Source organism: Bos indicus x Bos taurus, chromosome 11 (genome assembly GCF_003369695.1).
Source record: "Bos indicus x Bos taurus breed Angus x Brahman F1 hybrid chromosome 11, Bos_hybrid_MaternalHap_v2.0, whole genome shotgun sequence".
Lineage (NCBI taxonomy): Eukaryota > Metazoa > Chordata > Mammalia > Artiodactyla > Bovidae > Bos > Bos indicus x Bos taurus.
The window spans coordinates 37,633,467-37,652,679 of NC_040086.1; the positions used below are offsets into that span (position 1 = coordinate 37,633,467).

The following is a 19,213-nucleotide window of genomic DNA, read 5'->3' on the forward strand; positions in this document are numbered from 1 at the left end:
TAGCCTGTCTGAAATAAAGTTATCCCTTTGAGCAGCATGATACTGATCAACCCTTTTCTATCCTTATTGATCAACTTCCATGTACCAATAACTGGTCACAAATCATCTTGTCAATTGCCTTGAGGCAACTCCTGACCTCTGAGCTCATTGTGACTAGGCCTTATTACTTCATCCATGAATGCTTAGTAAATACTTTTGGATAAATTGCAATAGAGATCTGAAATAAATGCTCAAATAATGTACTGACAAGAAAACCATTAAAATTTTGAGAACTTTCTATGCTTGATAAATGCTTTATCAAGCAAATTTCAAAATTAAGTTAAAAGCATAACTTTGCTTACCTTTCTTGGGTGACCCAGTTGATGACTAAGTCTAAACGTTTTTCAGACAATCCACACTTGATTCCTTCCAGAGTTAGCACTGCATCAACAGGATGTCTAAAAGCATGACTTATGCTAAAGATAGCCTCAAAAAATAAAAGTAATGGGGAAGGTTTTCCTCTAATTTTTCCAACAGCTACAAAGAGAAGAAAAGGTTTTGAGTCAAATACTTTTAGGTAATAATTTACTTTTTCTTACTTCATATTCTTATTTTCATCTCATATCATTTTCTAAAAATTTTAATCTAAAGTTATATATTAACATTTGTAATTTTTAACTAATGCTTGTGGATTAAACTTTATATTTTGGATAATGGACAGGGAAGTCGGGTGTGCTGCAGTCCATGGGGTTACAAAGAGTTGGATATGACTTAGCAACTGAACAACAATGACTAAATAGCATATGCTATGTGAAAACCAAGGCAGAGATTAGAGAGATGAGTCTACAAGTCAAGGAATGCCAAAGTTTGCTGACTTAAAAGTTATGAGAGCAGCATGGAATGGAAATCTATTCAGAGCCTCCAGAAGGAGGTGAAAGATGGGAATTCCCTGGTGGTCCAGTGGTTAGGTCTTAGTGCTCTCACTGCTGTGGGCCCAGGTTCAATCCCTGGTCAGGGAACTAGGATCTCACTTAATGTCTTACTTAATATACTGTGATTCTACAAAACACTCAGTGAGTTATCACCAATCTAGTTTTGGTGAATTTCTTAGAGTAAGATCCACATACCTAGTAAATGAATAAAAGTTGGCTGTTTTTCAATTTCACTGGTAATTATACTATTTAAGCATTAATTGCAAGCACTTATTTTTACTGAAACTTCAAGCCATAATTTGAGTAGACCAAGACAAAGGGAGAAGAGAAAGAAACTCAGGACTATACCAATATCACTTAAAAATTTTTATCACTTTTAACTTATACTAAGTTGAGAGCACATTCAAAGAAAGAGTTCCTAGTTACTTGCAAGATGTCTCAAAATTTCTGAGTAAAAATTGAACATTTCAATGTTAAAAACAAAAAACAGAACACTATAACCTATAAAACACTGCTAAATTTTTTTAAAACCCTAAAAGCAAAAATGGAGAGATAGACCACATTTATGGGTTCACTGGGTCATAGTATTCAGTATTGTTCACTGTCTATTCTCCCCATGTTGAACTACAGATTCAATGCAATTCCTAGTAGACCTTTTTTTTCCCCTAAGAAATTTACAAGCTGACTTCAAAAATTTAAACAGAAATATAAAAGACCTAAAATAGCCAAACCAAATTTGATAAAGAAGAACAGAGTTTGAAGACTAACACAATCTAATTTCAAGACTTACTATAAGCTTACATTAATCAAGACAGTGTAGTACAAGCTTCAAGATAAACAGATCAATGAACAGAATAGACAATCAGTTGATTGTCACAAAGGTACAAAGGTAAATGAGTGGAGAAAGTCTTTTTAAATCAATTATCCTGGAATAACTAGATAGCTATCAGCAAAAATAAACTTTGAAAAAAAAAACTTTAACCCATACCTCACATCATATATAAAAATTAACCCAAACTGGATCACAGACCTAAATGTAAACCTAAAATTATAAAATCCTTAGGGGAAAAAAATAGAAGAAGAATCTCTGCAGAGTAGACATAGATTTCTTAGGTACTACACTAAATTCTCAATCCATAAAAAAAAAATCATAAATTAGATTTCAACATAATGAATGACTTCTACTCTTAGAAAGACACTGTTAAGAAAATGAAAAGACAAGCCACAAATTGGTAGAAAATATCTGATAAAGCATTTCTATTCACAGAATAGAACACTACTCAGCAATGAAAAATAAATTATTGATAGATGCAATAACATGGATGAATTCCAAAATAATTATGCTCAGTGCAAGAAATCAGTCAAAAAAGCATACCTACTAAATTTCTTGTAGTGCATTTGGCTGCCTTATGGAATAGGGCAAAAGTGAAGAAAAACAATAGTGAACCACCATTCTAAAAAGGCTGTCAATTATTTCAAGACAATTTCTCCTGCCCAAGCGAACAGTAAATTAGTAGCCTCTATTTTCAGTTGAATCTGGAGAGTGCATGAATACTATTACATTAACCATCTCCGAAGATAAGTGCATACTTATGTAGTATGGCAGGAAAGGTCCCAAGTGTGGAGTGAGAAGAGCAAGATGAACATCTCTGGAAGCATCTGTGGAAGCTATATGCACCCCTCATACACATATACACACTGCACATACATACGCTGTATTAGTTTCCTAGAGTTCCTGTAACAAGTCACCACATACTGGGTGCCTTTAAAAAACAACAGAAATTAATTTTCTCACTGTTTCTGAAATAAACTTCAAAATACAAACAAAAGAATTTTACACTTATACTTTTTGGTTTTGTTTTTTTGTTTTTCAGGCTTCATTTTTTTGTTGCTCTGTGATTTCAGATTATGGTTTGTGGTATACTGTGTAACAAGTAATTTTAAAATTGATCATTAGAACATCTTTTTCTAGGAATATTAGAAGTCTGTTGTAAAGAATTGAACCAAGAATGGTTATTCCAGTTAGATAAGCCGTTCCTGTTTGGGGTTTAGTAGATAAAAAACAAAAGGATACCTACATTATAATTCATTTATATGAAATTCTAGAAAATGCAAACTAATCTTTGGTGATTGATAGCAGATAAGTAGTTGCCTGGGGGCTGGAGAGAAGCCATATGAGGGAGACCAGTGGCAGGGAGGGGAGTAGTGGGAAAGAGGGATCAGTTCAGTTCAGTCACTCAGTCATGTCCGACTCTTTGTGACCCCATGGACTGCAGAACGCCAGGCTTCCCTGTCCTTCACCAACTCCTGGAGCTTGCTGAAACTCATGTCCATTGAGTCGGTGATGCCATCCAACCATCTCATCCTCTGTCGTCCCCTTCTCCTCCCACCTTCAATCTTTCCCAGCATCAGGGTTTTTTCCAATGAGTCAGTTTTTGGCAACAGGTGGCCAAAGTATTGGAGTTTCAGCTTCAGCATCAGTCCTTTCAATGAATATTCAGGACTGATTTCCTTTAGGATAGACTGGTTGGATCTCCTTGCAGTCTAAGGGACTTTCAAGAGTCTTCTCCAACACTACAGTTCATTTCTTTGATGCTTAGCTTTCTGTATGGTCCAACTCTCACATCCACACATGACCACTCGAAAAACCAAAGCTTTGACTAGATGGACCTTTGTTGGCAAAGTAATGTCTCTGCTTTTTAATATGCTGTCTAGGTTGGTCATAGCTTTTCTTCCAAGGAGCAAGCGTCTTTTAATTTCATGGCTGCAGTCACCATCTGCAGTGATTTTGGAGCCCCCCCAAATAAAGTTTCTCACTGTTTCCATTGTTTCCCCATCTATTTGCCATGAAGTGATGGGACCGGATGCCATGATCTTAATTTTTTGAATGCGGAGTATTAAGCCAGATTTTTCACTCTCCTCTTTCATCAAGAGGCTCTTTAGTTCTTCTTCACTTTCTGCCATAAGGGTGGTGTCATCTGCATATCTGAGGTTATTGATATTTCTCCTGGCAATCTTGTTTGCAGCTTGTGCTTCATCCAGCCCGGCATTTCCCACGATGTACTCTGCATATAAGTTAAATAAGCATGGTGACAATATACTGCCTTGACCTACCCCTTTCTCAATTTGGAACCAGTCTGTTGTTCCATGTCTAGTTCTAACTGTTGCTTCTTGACCTACATACAGATTTCTTATGAGGCAGGTCAGGTGGTTTGGTATTCCCATCTCCTTCAGAATTTTCCACAGTTTGTTGTGATCCACAAAGTCAAAGGTTTTGGCGTAGTTAATAAAGCAGAAGTAGGTGTTTTTCTCGGACTCTCTTGCTTTTTCGATGATCCAATGGATGTTCGGAATTTGATCTCTGGTTTCTCTGCCTTTTCTAAAACCAGCTTGAATATGTGGAAGTTCACAGTTCACGTACTGTTGAAGCCTGGCTTAGAGAATTTTGAGCATTAATTTGCTAGTGTGTGAGATGAGTGCAATTGTGTGGTAGTTTGAACATTCTTTGGCATTGCCTTTCTTAGAGACTGGAATGAAAATTGACCTTTTCCAGTTCTGTGGCCACTGTTGAGTTTTCCAAATTTGCTGGCATATTGAGTGGAGCACTTTCACAGCATCATCTTTCAGGATTTGAAATAGCTCAATTAGGATTCCATCACCTCCACTAGCTTTGTTCATAGTGATGCTTTCTAAGGCCCACTTGACTTCACATTTCAGGATGTCTGGCTCTAGGTGAGTGATCACACCATCGTGGTTATCTGGGTCATGAAGATCTCTTTTGTATAGTTCTTCTGTGTATTCTTGCCACCACTTCTTAATATCTTCTGCTTCTGTTAGGTACATAACATTTCTGTCCTTTATTGTGCCCATCTTTACATGAAATGTTCCCTTGGTATCTCTAATTTTCTTGAAGAGATCTCTAGTCTTTCCCATTCTATTGTTTTCCTGTATTTCTTTGCAATGATCACTGAGAAAGGTTTTCTTATCTCTCCTTGCTATTCTTTGGAACTCTGCATTCAAATAGATGTATCTTTCCTTTTCTCCTTTGCCTTTAGCTTCTCTTCTTTTCTCAGCTATTTGTGAGGCCTCAGACAACCATTTTGCCTCTGTGCACTTCTTTTTCTTGGGGATGGTCTTGATCACTGCCTCCTGTACAATGTCATAAACCTCCGTCCATAGCTCTTCAGGCACTCTATCAGATCTAATCCCTTGAATCTATTTGTCACTTCCACTGTATAATCGTTAAGGGATTTGATTTAGAGAGGGATCACTGAGGACAAAGACAGAACTTTTGGAGGATACATATGTCAAAACCTAACAAACTCTATACTTTAACAGTGTACAGTTTATTGTATGTATGTTGACTCGCTACAACAAAGCTGCTTTTAAAGGAAGTGGAGCAAACCTGACAAAATATTCACATTTTTAAGCTTGGCAGTGAATTGTTATTGTTCAGTCGCTAAGCTGTTTCTGCTTCTTTGTGACCCCATGAACTGCAGCACGCCAGGCTTCCCTGTCCTTCACTATTCCCCAGAGTTTGCTCAAACTCATGTCCATTGAGTCGGTGATGCCATCCAACCGTCTCATCCTCTGTTGCCCCCTTCTCCTCTTGCCCTCAATCTTTGCCGTTATTCATACTTTTCTGTACACTTGAAATATTTCATAACTTAATTGGGAAAGCCTAATCAAACTCCTTAATCTTATAGGTAAGGAAACTGAGTAAATGATAGATATAGGGCTGGAGCCTGCATCTTATTTTCCAGTTCAATATTCATCCCATTCTATCAGGGGGGAAAAAAAGTATAATTAGCATATACATGTAAGATTCAGAGAGAAATGCTTACCCTTAAATTTGTTCACTGTCCCAATGTTTTGAAGAATTCTTCTAGGACCATTCACTGCAAAATAAACTGCCTTTTCATATTCCCCAAGTGAGATTAATTCATTGAACCTACAGTCATTGCATTTCATTATACAATAGTATACAAAAAAAGTAAAGAAAACTGATTAGAAATGTCTAATACATATTAAACATAGTAGTATAGTAATACAAAAAACACCTCTAATAAACTATAACTAGATCCATTCACTCTCTAAAATATTCTTTCACTCCCTTCCCTAATATTATTTTTTGTAGCTTCAGAAGAAGATTCTCACCTGCTAGGTGACTTGAACCTGATTATGTACCTTATTCTTCAGTACTTAGAATAATCCATAGGAAATGGAAAGAACTTCACTGAATTTATAGTGAGCTCAGATTTTTTTTTCCTCTCATATCATCTCCAGAAGAAAAGGAGAACCAGGGAAAGAAGGGCAATCTGCTTAGACGCTCAATGTAGGGTAAATATTAATTGAACTCATATGCTGCCAAAGCTGAAAATCAAGAGGAGTCCTTGGTATTCAGAAGCATAAGTTGTTCCACCAGTAACCAGACTCCCAACTGAATGTGAGACTAAATGAGAGAAGAAAAGATAATAGTTCAGATAACTTAAGCTTCTACTCCTCTTCCTAGGGCAAAATGTCTCCAGCTCAACTCTTACCTCACTATTAATACAACTATGCCAAAGAGGATTTAAAGTGTTGCAAATGAATGTGGAACCTCAGAGGAGGAAAAACACTGAAATAATATTAAGCAAAATACATAAAACTTTTATCCTCAGGGTTTTTCTCTTATATGTGAAGCTGGAAGACTTAGAGAAGCATAGAGTATGAGGAAACAATCCAGGCTTTGGGGTGCCTCAAAATGATCTTTACCCCTTCTTTATATCATATCAACAAGCAAATCAACAAGAGAAAACTGTTTAACATAGAAGACTAGTAATATTACATATGTTCATTACAGATTGGCCTCATAGCCTATGAATCAACCTCTTAAAGAATAAAGAATACATAAAAAATAAAATAAAGAATAAAGTCTTATGGGGGAGGTTCAAGAGGGAGGGGACAAACAGATATTTATGGCTGATTCACGCTGTTTTATGGCAGAAACCAACCCAACATTGTAAAGCAATTATCCTCTAATTTAAAAATTTTAAAAAAAGAATAAAGTCAGAGCTCTTTAAGCCTTTACTATACACTATATCGGAGAAGACAATGGCACCCCACTCCAGTACTCTTGCCTGAAAATCCCATGGAGGAGGAGCCTCGTAGGCTGAAGTCCATGGAGTCACTAAGAGTCGGACACGACTGAGCGACTTCACTTTCACTCTTCACTTTCATGCATTGGAGAAGGAAATGGCAACCCACTCCAGTATTCTTGCCTGGAGAATCCCAGGGACAGAGGAGCCTAGTGGGCTGCCGTCTACGGGGTCGCACAGAGTCGGACACGGCTGAAGCGACTTAGCAGCAGTAGCATACACTATATAATAATTTAATACATATTAGAGAGAAATATGCCTTCCTAATATGTCATAGGATACAAATGAGGAAAAGAAGGACTAAACTGGCTTGGATAATCTGATTCAGGAAGATGTTCCTGGGCTTCCCTGGTGGTCCAGTGGTTAAGAATCCACCTGCCAACGTAGGGGACATGAATTCGATCCCTGATCTAGGAGGATCAAACATGTCGAGGGCCACCTAGGCCAACATACCACAACTGCTGAAGTGCCAGTGCTCAACGCCCAAGTGCCCTAGAGCCTCTGCTGCACAACAAGAGATGCCGTGGGAATGAGAAGCCCGTGTATCACAACAAAGAGTAACCCCAGCTCTCTGCAACTAGAGAAAGCCCACGCACAGCAACAAACACCTAACGAACACAGGCCAAAATAAATAAACAAATAAAAGGAGATGTTCTCAAAAACATTCTGTAAGATCAGGTCAATGGTTAGGGAATACAAGAAAAATATAAGTAAAACTTAACACTATAGTCTAGCTATATCTTCCATAAAATCTCTGAGACCATCAATCTGGTATTTATTTTCATAAAGAATCTATATTCTAAAAATTCTAGTTTATTTTCTAATTTGTCTACTAGAGTAGCTATTAAAAAATACAAAAGCTAGAGACTACAGCTCAAAAAGATGCTAATATTTCAAAAAGATGCTAAAAATGCTAAATATTGAGTAAGCATTTAAGCAAATATTAAATAAATGCTATAATAGCTTAAGGAAGATCAAAGCTTTTAAAATATTTGCCTTTCAATGAAGTACAGCAAAATTTCAGCTTCTTTTGCCTTGCTTGGGTCTTCTTCAAGTAGTTCTTCAACAATGCCTTGTTTATCTGTAAATATTAACAGCATCATCAGATGATATTTAAGGTTATCAATCAATAAAAACAACAAACACAAATGTTTAATACCAACAATCTAATGCTATAGTTCTAATAGTACCAGCCTCTTCCTAAACTGAATGGCCTCCCCATCTCTTGCTTCCTTATTTTCAGGTATTCTCTCCCTGGCTAACCAAGTTTACTCTTTACAGATTATCTGCCAACTGCTGAAGGAAGAAGCCCATAGGGTAACAGATCCCTAACAAAAGTAAGTACATTTTCACATTTTTAAAACTCAGCCTAAGGGGAAACAAAATGTTTTCCATTATATATGATACTTAAAAAATACAGATCATCTACCGTGTAAATCTTTACTTTTCTGAATGTTCTCCACGAAGTCTTGAAATGATCTGCTCATATCAGATTTTACCCACAAAGTAAGTGCCTGTGAAATAACCTGCAGTTTTTGATGACTATAAAGATAAAAAAACGTTAATGACATACTGAACCTAAAATCAAACAGTGGAATATTAAAATCAAATAAAAGCTTCAAACTTTTAAAACATAGATGCAACTTTCATACCTAAACTGTAATTCATTGTTCAGATTTTCAGTTGAATCTCGCCGTTCTAATACCACAGTCATTTCCTCATCTAAATCTGCCTTCCTCTGAATAGGTACATATTTTTTGGACATAAGTTCTTCCATTTCTGCGTATTTACCTTCAAGATGTTTCAAGTATTTAGTGAGAGCGTCTAAATTGACAGATTCTTGGAGAGTCATGCCTAAGGGAAAGGGAAAAAATCAAACAAGACAAGCAGTGTCCCACACAAGCAGTGTGGGATGCTTGTGCTCAAAGAGCAAGTCTTAGTATTAATAAAATAGGTCAGATGGTTGACTATGTTAAGAAATAATTAAGAGATGGCAATATGAACTTGTAGATTACTGAACATTAGCATACATTTCTAAATGGCTGGAAGTTTTAAACAAATCATCACTGAAGACTTAATGAAGGGACTTCGCTGCTGGTCCAATGGTTAAGAATCTTCCAGGTAATGTAGGGGACACAGGTTTTGATCCCTGGTCTGGGAAGATCCCACATGCTAAGGAAACAATTGGAATTTCTCACAAATATTTTAAACAAAATTCTGTACCTGGAATAGGTTTTAAAGGATCTTTGCAGAAAGTACAATATTGTTCTTCTTTTGTGTCATACTTTGCCCTGACTTGTTTCATTTCATTTATCTGCAATTGAATCTTTGAGGAATTATTTTCAATAAGTCCCATCCTGAAAATCAGAAAGGCTTTTTTAATATGTTTCTTTCAACTAATTATTTAATCATATCACTCAAAGTAAAACAGGTTAAATTATTACTTTAATTTGGCTAATTATCATTTTGTACCATGAATGTGGGTGAAAGTTTACAAAACAATGGCTAAGAAGTTAACTAACCTCATAAGTGAGAAACCATTCTCTTTCAAAGCATCAATAAAATCTTATACTGACTATGATCTGTAACCTTACTGGAAATTTATAAATGTTAAATAGAATAATCTGGCCACAAAGTACTACGTCCATTCCCTTTAGTTGAAAACTACATTTGCAATTTAAACATCATTTTTGTTAAGTAATCCTATTAGTTTCCTGTGGCTGCTACAACAAAATACCACAAACTTGGTGGGTTAAAACAACAGAAATCTGTTCTTTCATAGTTCTGGAACCCAGAAGTCCAATATTATTCAGTTCAGTTCAGTCGCTCAGTTGTGTCCGACTCTTTGCGACCCCATGAATCACAGCACGCCAGGCCTCCCTGTCCATCACCATCTCCCGGAGTTCACTCAAACTCACGTCCATCGAGTCGGTGATGCCATCCAGCCATCTCATCCTCTGTCATCCCCTTCTCCTCCTGCCCCCAATCCCTCCCAGCATCAGGGTCTTTTCCAATGAGTCAACTCTTCACATGAGGTGGCCAAAGTATTGGAGTTTTAGCTTCAGCATCAGTCCTTCCAATGAACACCCAGGACTGATCTCCTTTAGGATGGACTGGTTGGATCTCCTTGCAGTCCAAGGGACTCTCAAGAGTCTTCTCCAACACCACAGTTCAAAAGCATCAATTCTTCGGCACTCAGCCTTCTTCACAGTCCAACTCTCACATCCACCCATGACCACTGGAAAAACCATAGCCTTGACTAGACGGACGTTTGTTGGCAAAGTAATGTCTCTGCTTTTCAATATGCTATCTAGGTTGGTCATAACTTTCCTTCCAAGGAGTAAGTGTCTTTTAATTTCATGGCTGCAGTCACCATCTGCAGTGATTTTGGAGCCCAAAAAAATAAAGTCTGACACTGTTTCCACTGTTTCCCCATCTATTTCCCATGAAGTGATGGGACCAGATGCCATGATCTTCGTTTTGTGAATGTTGAGCTTTAAGCCAACTTTTTCACTCTCTTCTTTCACTTTCATCAAGAGGCTTTTTAGTTCCTCTTCACTTTCTTCCATAAGGGTGGTGTTATCTGCATATCTGAGGTGATATTTCTCCCGGCAATCTTGATTCCAAAGAAGCTTTAGTGCTCCTCTATCTTTTGTCTTCTGATTTTGCCCTAATATTTCTGTTACTATCTTATCCGCCTCCTGTCCCTTTCAAAAAAAAAATTTTTTTTTTACTATTTATGTAGCATTTTCTCCCAACAAGAAGTGATCCCAACCTCTAGCCAGCTACATTACCAAAAATGGAGGTCAAATTTCACATAATTTTCCTGGTTGACTTCAAATTATCTCTAAGAACAATTTACCCATCAATTACCAAATGGAACACTGAAAATCTGAGACTGTTCAAAAAGAGTGAGAGTTTTATCATCTCCCAGTAGGTTACTTACTTTTTTTGCATCACAAGATTAAGTGCTCTATTTCAGATGGTAATCATGAAATTGTACCATTAAACCTTCCATGCAAGAAATTACCTGGAGCAATTATCTGCATCCTTCATTTTACGATACTACAATGTGCCTCCAATTATCCTAAGAGATATTATAAATTTCCCAAACTGAATTAGTATTATTTTTCAAGTAAAAATAGAGTAATTTCAATAGGAAGGGTAACATAAAAACATGGCTTTAAAATAAAATCAAAGTTGAAGATGACTAAGAATCACTAGTTACAGTTACAATGGCTAGTTAATAAACCAAGTAGCAATTATCACCTTTTGGGCTACTTACGAATATACTTACTTTGCCTGAAGTTGGGCTATTCTTTTCTTGTGATATACCAATGCTGTGGGCTCTCCTGCCAAAACTTTAAGTTTTCCATGAAGATAAAATGCAGTTCTTTGGCCTTTCTTTATTGTCTCAATAAATGTGTCGTATTCTTTCTTTATTGAAGTAAGAATGGATTTGTATGCAGTGACATATTCTATTACCTGAAACATGATTTTTTTCTGATTGTGGTACTGAATTTTTTTCTAGAAGACTATAGATCAAAAACCTTGCAAATAGCATTATAATTGTGTTTAATGAAATGATGGGCAATTAGAAATCTAAAATTTTACAAATTTGAGCTTGCACTTATATGCAATATGCCTGGATATTAAAGACAGTTCATGATTACTGAATATATGATCTTTGTGAATCATTACAATTCTGTGAGTTTGAGAAAAAAACATTTTTTGCTCTACTCAGGAATTAACACATACATTATATTAAGTCAGTTAAAACCAATACCAGGTCTAACTATCCCAACTCTGGATCTCTTAAATACAATTACATATCATCCCTCACTATCTCCAAATCTAGTCTCTGACTTCATTCAGACCTTAAAATCCTAGACTCCCTTCATCTCCCTGTTTTTCTAACCCATCTGCTCTTGTTGATCAATAATCTCAATTACCAAACTGCATTTCTATCCCCAAGATGTCAAGTACAATTGTAGAAAACCCTTCACATCTTATATTCATGGTTTAAAATGACGTTTATGTACATATCTCTGGAACAAGAATGGAAGAAAATAGAAACCTACAGAGGAGGAAAGAAGAAAACTATAGAGAAAGAAAGGGTAAGTAGGTTCTAAAATGAGAAGGACCTGACTTCATTGTATACTCTGCTTATTGGTTTTTTACTTTTTCTTTTTCTCTGGTTAACCTTGTGTAGGCATTAGCCAAATGAAAAAGCAATCATAACTAAGAAACACTTTAAAGAAGTTAAAAAACAAAAACATTAAAAATAATCTATGGTTGCCAACTCATGAGAATTTCAGGTGTCAAGTGATATAAGGAATAAATGTGACCAATCCACAATTTCCTCTGAAAGATACAATTATGCTTTCTACCCCTGCTACATATATAGTCTATAGTATACTCCACTATAGCTAGAAAATACCTAGAAAAAAATAATGCAGAAAGACATCTGGTCTATCAAGAAATGGTATAAGAAGGGGAGTTCCCCATTGGCCCAGTGGTTAGGACTTGTGCTTTCACTGCTGTGGCCCAGGTTCACTTCTGGGTAGGGAAACTGAGATCGCAAGAGTGGTATGGCAAAAAAAAAAAAAAAAAATGGTATAAGGAGATAACCGATCAACACCAAGCACCAGAAGAGGATTTCTGAGTGGAAGATACTGGTCATCTTTCTGGCATGACCAAACTACCTATCCACCAAAATCAAGACTGCTGCCCAGCAATTTTCAATAAAATGGAGACAATTAATTTGTGGTCTTTCAAACTAAACACTTCACTGTTCCCTGCTATCCTCCACTCCACAAGCCTCTATGATGTGCTGCAACAATCCAAGACAACTCAGATATGTTAATGGATAGAAAACGGACTTGTTGTAACATCATGATCAGCTCCCATGGGTTTACTAGGATAAACAGATTTCAGAAAGACACTCATGAATTTTTAAGACTGCACAGAAAATGCATTAGAGTAAAGCAGGCAAACTGGTATGCTAGAGGTAGAATAGTTTTGGTTGGCCAGCAAAATATTTTAAAATTTAGGAAATTTCACCCAAAGCCCATATTTTTAGCTTCTTCTGAAAACTCTGAACAATCTACCAGCATGGAACTCCCATTCCTTTAATGGCAGTAGTCAGCTGGAGCTTTAAATTGGATTCTTCATTTTACCACAGTCCCCTTGATTCCTTATTCTCTTAAAGCCAATACACTGAACTCTCATATGACCTTCCTGACCTTTAGGCATTCAAGTTTCAGTCTCCATATTAAGGCTTCCCTTAACTCCTCCAAAACATAGCCGTATTCCCCAGGTACAGAACTATGAGGAATAAAAGGAATGGCACTCATTCCACCTCAGCTCCTACTCACGGGACATACACTATTTGCACAAAACACGACGAGAACACAAAAGGCCACTTTCCAGAGTCCGGCTGTCTCTATAATTCACCCATATCTCCTGAAACTCACTCTTCCTAGCCTTGATCTTCTTTGCTTATTAAGTCCTCGGCTCCCTCTGCAACCTACCCTTAATTCTTGTTACACAAGCCTCAGGTCTCCTTGCCTTGATTCAGGCATGGTTCTCTAGGCTGAATCCTCTACCTCTGATTTTAAACAGAATTTGGTACTTGTTCTCTGGCGCTAAGCACTCAGAGATATAAGTTGGTACTTTCACCTTTTGCCAAACTAGGACCCTTCCAAAAGACAGGGAAGATTAGAGAAGGCAGACATTAATAGTTTGCTAAGTCGCTCAGTCGTGTCCAACTCTGTTGCGACCCCATGGACTGTGGCCCACCAGGCTCCTCCGTCCATGGGATTTTCCAGGCAAGAGTGCTGGAGTGGGTTGCCACTGCCTTCTCCTACATTAATAGTTTATTAACAACCAAATGTGCTAGAATAACATGAAAATGGAAAGGCAGATTATTTTATTGAGAAGCTAGAAGAAAGGTTTCTCTAAGTACCACAGGATTTCTATTTCAGATCCCCTCTTAGTTTTGAAGAATAGGATTCTTCACAATGTACAATGTATAACTGTATAATGTACAAATAGTTCGAATGGAAATCTTGGGGGGTAGGGAGAAAAGGACTAAAGATACAGAAATCATCTTTTATTTAATCTCCTGTCTTTTTTCTAGGAATTAAATTTACCAACACCTCCTCCAAAATGACTTCACCATAACTATACTAATTTAAAGCAGAGAGCTCTTCATGTGTGAAAACTTGTGACAAGTGTTAGCATTTGTATATGCAAAAATAAGTATGCTACAGTTATAACTTTCCTTTGCTGATTTCACACAAGTAGAGTCTCAGCATGATTTCTGATATTTATAAAACCTATTCAATATGCTACCTATAAACATTCACCTAATATATTCCTTAATGACTAAAACACCAAAACAATTTCATTGACCATGACAACTTATAAAATGAAGCTAACCTGCCAACGTACCAGTTCTTAAAGACAGATTTTCTACATGACTTTAAAGGAAGAAAAGACTCATTTTTCCAATTTATACTTTTATGGATATGCAAGTGAAGTAAAGTGAGGTAAATTTCACTCAGTTGTGTCCGAATCTTTGTGACCCCATGGACTATACAGTCCATGGATTCTCCAGGCCAAAATACTGGAGTGGGTAGCCTTTCTCTTCTCCACAGAATCTTCCCAGCCTAGGGATTGAACCCAGGACCCAGGTCCCCCACATTGCAGGCAGATTCTTTACCAGCTGAGCCACAAGGGAAGCCCAGGAATACTGGATTAGGTAGCCTATCCCCCAACCAATCTTCCCAACCCAGGAATCTAACCAGGGTCTCCTGCATCGCAAGCAGATTCTTTACCAACTGAGCTATTGGGGAAGCCCAGTGGATAGGCGTCAATTTTCTTAATTCCACTTTTAGGTATCTATGACTACTTTATGCTCACTTTTCCTTTAGTTTTTTTTAGAGGAGAAATAAGACTCAGTGTATAATGCTTAAAAATTAAACAAAACAGAATTCTTCTATCTTGCCTATGGCTTTTTAACTCAGAGACAAATAGTTTACAGAAGTCTTAACATAAGTAATTATTTCTTCCAGGTAAGGAGGAAAGGATGCTAATTTCACTTACTTTACTGTAAGGGCATCTTCAAAGACAGGTGAAAAAGAAAAAGTGAGGTTAAAAAAATGAGGATCCGTGGCCATATTGCAATCGTTTATAAAGAAAAGATGGTTTTTCTAAAATCTTAAAAAGCAAAATCAAATGTTAGCTAAAACTGCAGCATTTTCTGACCTCTGTTTTTCAGGTCTGGAAGACCCCCTGGAGGAGGAAATGGCAACCCACTCCAGTATTCTTGCCAGGATGATTCTGTAGACAGAGCAGCCTGTCGGGATACAGTCCACAGGGTCACCAAGAGTTGGACACGACTGAAGCAACTGAGCATGCGTGTACCAACTGCTTGTTTACTGTGCCTATCTGGACCGCTAATCTACGAGGGGTCTCAATTCAGTAATACAGATCAAATTTAAAGCAAGGTTTTAATGACACCACAAACCAACCCAAAACGATGAAGAATCACCAGGTTCTGGCTACAGCCCAATTCCTAACAAATTGGATAATAATTTAAGATGGAAGGTCAAAATGATGTTTGAAGGCACAGATTGTAGCTCTAAAACCGACAGCCTTAAGCTATGATAACTGAAACACTCATTAACTGTCTAGTAATATAAATCCTGCATAGCATCTCCCACATTCATCCCTTTCTGACAAATTGGACAAATTTTTCAAAACTGATAAACAGAAGTAGTCAAACAAGCAGTGGTGTTACTAAGGTATGAATCTTATTGTCAGGATGGACCATTTCTACCACATAAAAACTCCACTGTCTTAGAGCATTACGATACCTTATCAAAAACGTTTCGGTATATGATGTAATATTCATCAGCAGGTCCTTCCTCATTACAGCATACTCTTTCAGTTTCTGTAATTATGTATCTTTGCATTCTTTCCAAAAATTCCTTGTCACTTCCACTAATGATAGGAGGGAGAACAGCATGCTTATTTATTTCCTGGACGGACATACGTCAATGTAGACACCTGTTCACCAGAGAAAATTTAAGTCTTGATTTGCTTTTGCAACAAAGCCAAAACTTTGATAAGCCTGAAAGAAAAAAAAATCAATTAATCTAAAGCTTTACATAAATTAGGTCAAATATGGATCTAAATAAAATGTATCAGAAAAAAAATCTCATGGATCTCATGAAATAAATATTTCAACCTCTGAGTGAACAGGTCTAATAAATTCTACTGTCATGTGCTATACTATACCTCTGGGATAGAAATACCAAACACCAGACAATAAAAAGCTCTTTTCTTACTAAAGAAGCATTTGTTTCATAAGATCGAATGGTTTAACTTAACATTTTCTAACAGAAGTTTAATTAGCATTTTATTTGCTTCATGTGGGAACACTAGTTTGAAAGCATCCTGATGAAACAAACAAGGTCAAATATTGTGGCCTCCAGTCATTCTGGTGTGGGAGTGATAGCCTTGCTTACAGGAACTTAGGCTTAACTCTGAGACAGGAAGCTACTGGAGAACTGTGTGCAGAAGACTGACAGCTGACTTACATTTTCAAAGAATTGCTCTTGCTGCCCCGTGAAAACAAGGGTTGAACTCAGAATTACTGAGAAGCTACTACAACAGCCCAGGCAAAAGATAATGGTGGCTTGAAACAGTGCTAACAGCAGAGCTGTGAGAAGTGTTCGCTGCATACATCAAAAATAAAACCAAAAAGATTTGTTGAGGGATGCCAAGTGGGTAAGAGAGAAGAGTCAACGAGGACCATAAAGTTTCTGGCTTCAGCAGCCGAAAAGATGGAACTGCCTTCTATGAGATGGGAAGATCAATTTCATAAGATCAGGAGTTTGGGCCCGCCTATTAGAGATGATGAATTGACAGCTAGTATGTGAAGCTGGAGTTCAAGTGAGTAGTCTGAGTGAGAAAGAGGTTTATAAGTCATCTGCATATAAATGATATTTAAAAGTTATGAGACAGAATGGAAAAAGATCTGGGAAATGTAAGCAAAGCAGATATCCAAGGACGGGGCCTTGAGGGGCACTTCAAAGCTTAGAGGTCTAGCAGATAAGGAGGAAGCAGCAAAACAGCCTGGAAAAGAGGGTCTACGGAGATGGAAGTCAATCAGGTGAAGAAAGTGTTTCAAAGAGGAAAGGCATGATCCACTGGGTCAAACGCTGCTGACAGGTCAAAGAAGATTAAATGGATATTGAATTTAGCAACACGGAGGTTATTCCCACAGTTATTCAGTTGGAACAGGAGGGGAGACAAAAAGCCTGTCCCCAGAAGTAGGTTCAGTCAATGGAAGGAAGAGAATTAAAGAGACAATGAGTATAAACAACTCTCAAGGAGTTTTGCTGTAAAAGTGGAGATTAATTGGCAGAATATGGGATGAAGAGTGTACCAGAGAGAAGAAATGGATTCCTCAGAAGTGCCAAAGTAGGAAAAACATGTCAGGAACTTCAATTAGCTCAATGTTAATAAAGCATAAAGCGAGTAATGGCTTTGGAAGATTAGGCTCTAAGGAAGGCAGAGGTTCACTATCACACTAAGGAATTTGGGTTTTATCTTGATGGTGAAATAGCATAATGACATAATCATTTTTACTTTTTAGAATACTTTGGCGGCAAAATAAAGGTGGGTTAGAAGACGACTGGGGACAGAGAAAATTAAGAAGCCTGAATTTGGGGATGAGGAAGCAGAGAACGGCAGAGAGATAAAGACATTAGTAGGGTACGCATAGCAAAAGGCGTTGATTGATAAGAGCCAATCGTTTATTTTCACTGCCCCAGTCACAAGCTTGCCCTCTGCCCCGCTCCTGCCTGCTGTGGAGAGTGGGCACCCTCGAACACTTCCCACCCTCTCCGCATCACCTCACCATCACTCTCCCTTACTCAGCTGCCAGTCCAGCTGCCTTAGAATATCAGAAGGGTGACATATTCAGTTCTTTTCCTGTCCGACTGCAGGGTATATAGGACAGGCAGCCCTAAGTGCTGCTTTCTGAGCAAATGTTTTTTTTTTTTTTGATTACAAATATCTAACTAGGTTTGAAATGTTTTATAGAATAAGACAATATTCTTTTCAACAAACTTTAAAAAAAATGTACAGTTTTGTTGTTTGTTTCCACCTCCCCCCTCCCCCACCCCTGCTTGCGCACCCTCCCCCCACCGCCCCTCCCCGGCAGCTCAGCCCCACCCCGACAGCCCCTGTTTTCCTTGGTTGTGTTTTGAGGGGTGCTTGGCACCCCCAGAGATTCAGCTTCGTGGCTGAATGGCTCAGCAGGGAAAGAAACCACCTGCACTGCAGGAGACCTAGGTTTGATCCCTGGGTGGGAAGATCCCCTGGAGAAGGAAATGGCTACCCATTCTAGTATTTTTGACCTGAAAAATTCCATGGACAGAGGGCCCTGGCCGGCTTAGCATATGGGGTCGCAGAGTCGGGACACGACGAAACACAAACGCGTAGCAAAGGTTTAGCTCGCTGACCCGCCTGCCTTGCCAGGAGAGCACCCTACACATACTCCAAAAACTTCCTCTTAGGACTTTTACAACTCCCAACGTCCAAACTTGGAGATTCTGCAGTAAATAAACTTCCATCGGGTTTCCTTCCCATATGACTTCATTTGAAAATCTGAAAACTCCTGAGACTTAATATACTAAACCTTTTCACACTGCGTAGTGACATACTAGACAGGCTCTTTCGCAAACTAGGAGAGCCTAAGGGGTTGAGGACACCACCTATTTTTCTGGTGGCCTGGAGCTGGTCACTCGAAGGCCCTTCCCTTGAAGGCCCTGGGAGCTTCTGGTGGTAGATCGCTGATCCTCCGCCCCTCACCGCCTCTGTTAGTGGGTGACGACACTTTTGGTTCCCCTGCTCTTCTCCAGCCTCTTAACCTTCCCTCCCCTTCACTTCTGACCCGTTTCCATCTCCCCGAAGTCATTACTGCGCTTGCCTCTTTCTCCTCACCTTAATCCCTTTCTCCAAACCCACCGCTAGGCGATAGTAACTACGGAGCCGAGAGGTGCGGAACTGCATCTTGGGACAAGTAGTCCTGCCGAAAAGAAAGCAATGCAAACTACAATTCCCAGAAGACACTGCCATTTCCTCCCT

General features: G+C 38.3%; 1 protein-coding gene and 1 non-coding gene across 7 annotated transcripts in view; one reads left to right on the top strand and one right to left on the bottom strand.

Annotated features, from left to right (window-relative positions):
* The window catches only part of CLHC1 (clathrin heavy chain linker domain containing 1), a 34,580-nt gene extending 15,404 nt beyond the window's left edge, over positions 1 to 19,176 (bottom strand). The window contains exons 1-9 of one of the 6 annotated variants that reach the window (XM_027555312.1): positions 19,070 to 19,176; positions 15,931 to 16,123; positions 11,346 to 11,533; positions 9,272 to 9,405; positions 8,701 to 8,902; positions 8,478 to 8,590; positions 8,045 to 8,129; positions 5,756 to 5,862; positions 342 to 516 (exon numbers count right to left, since the gene is read on the bottom strand). In XM_027555312.1, coding sequence (XP_027411113.1) covers positions 342 to 516; positions 5,756 to 5,862; positions 8,045 to 8,129; positions 8,478 to 8,590; positions 8,701 to 8,902; positions 9,272 to 9,405; positions 11,346 to 11,533; positions 15,931 to 16,107 — 1,181 coding nt within the window. In that variant the 5' untranslated portion in view covers positions 16,108 to 16,123; positions 19,070 to 19,176. Of the gene's footprint in view, positions 1 to 341; positions 517 to 5,755; positions 5,863 to 8,044; positions 8,130 to 8,477; positions 8,591 to 8,700; positions 8,903 to 9,271; positions 9,406 to 11,345; positions 11,534 to 15,930; positions 16,188 to 19,069 lie in introns of all 6 variants that reach the window. The other 5 variants (XM_027555314.1, XM_027555316.1, XM_027555317.1 and 2 more) reach the window with 5 other exon arrangements.
* TRNAE-CUC lies at positions 926 to 998 on the top strand. Its single transcript has one exon. It is a non-coding gene; the product is annotated as a tRNA-Glu (tRNA).
* Positions 19,177 to 19,213: the final 37 nt, after the last annotated feature.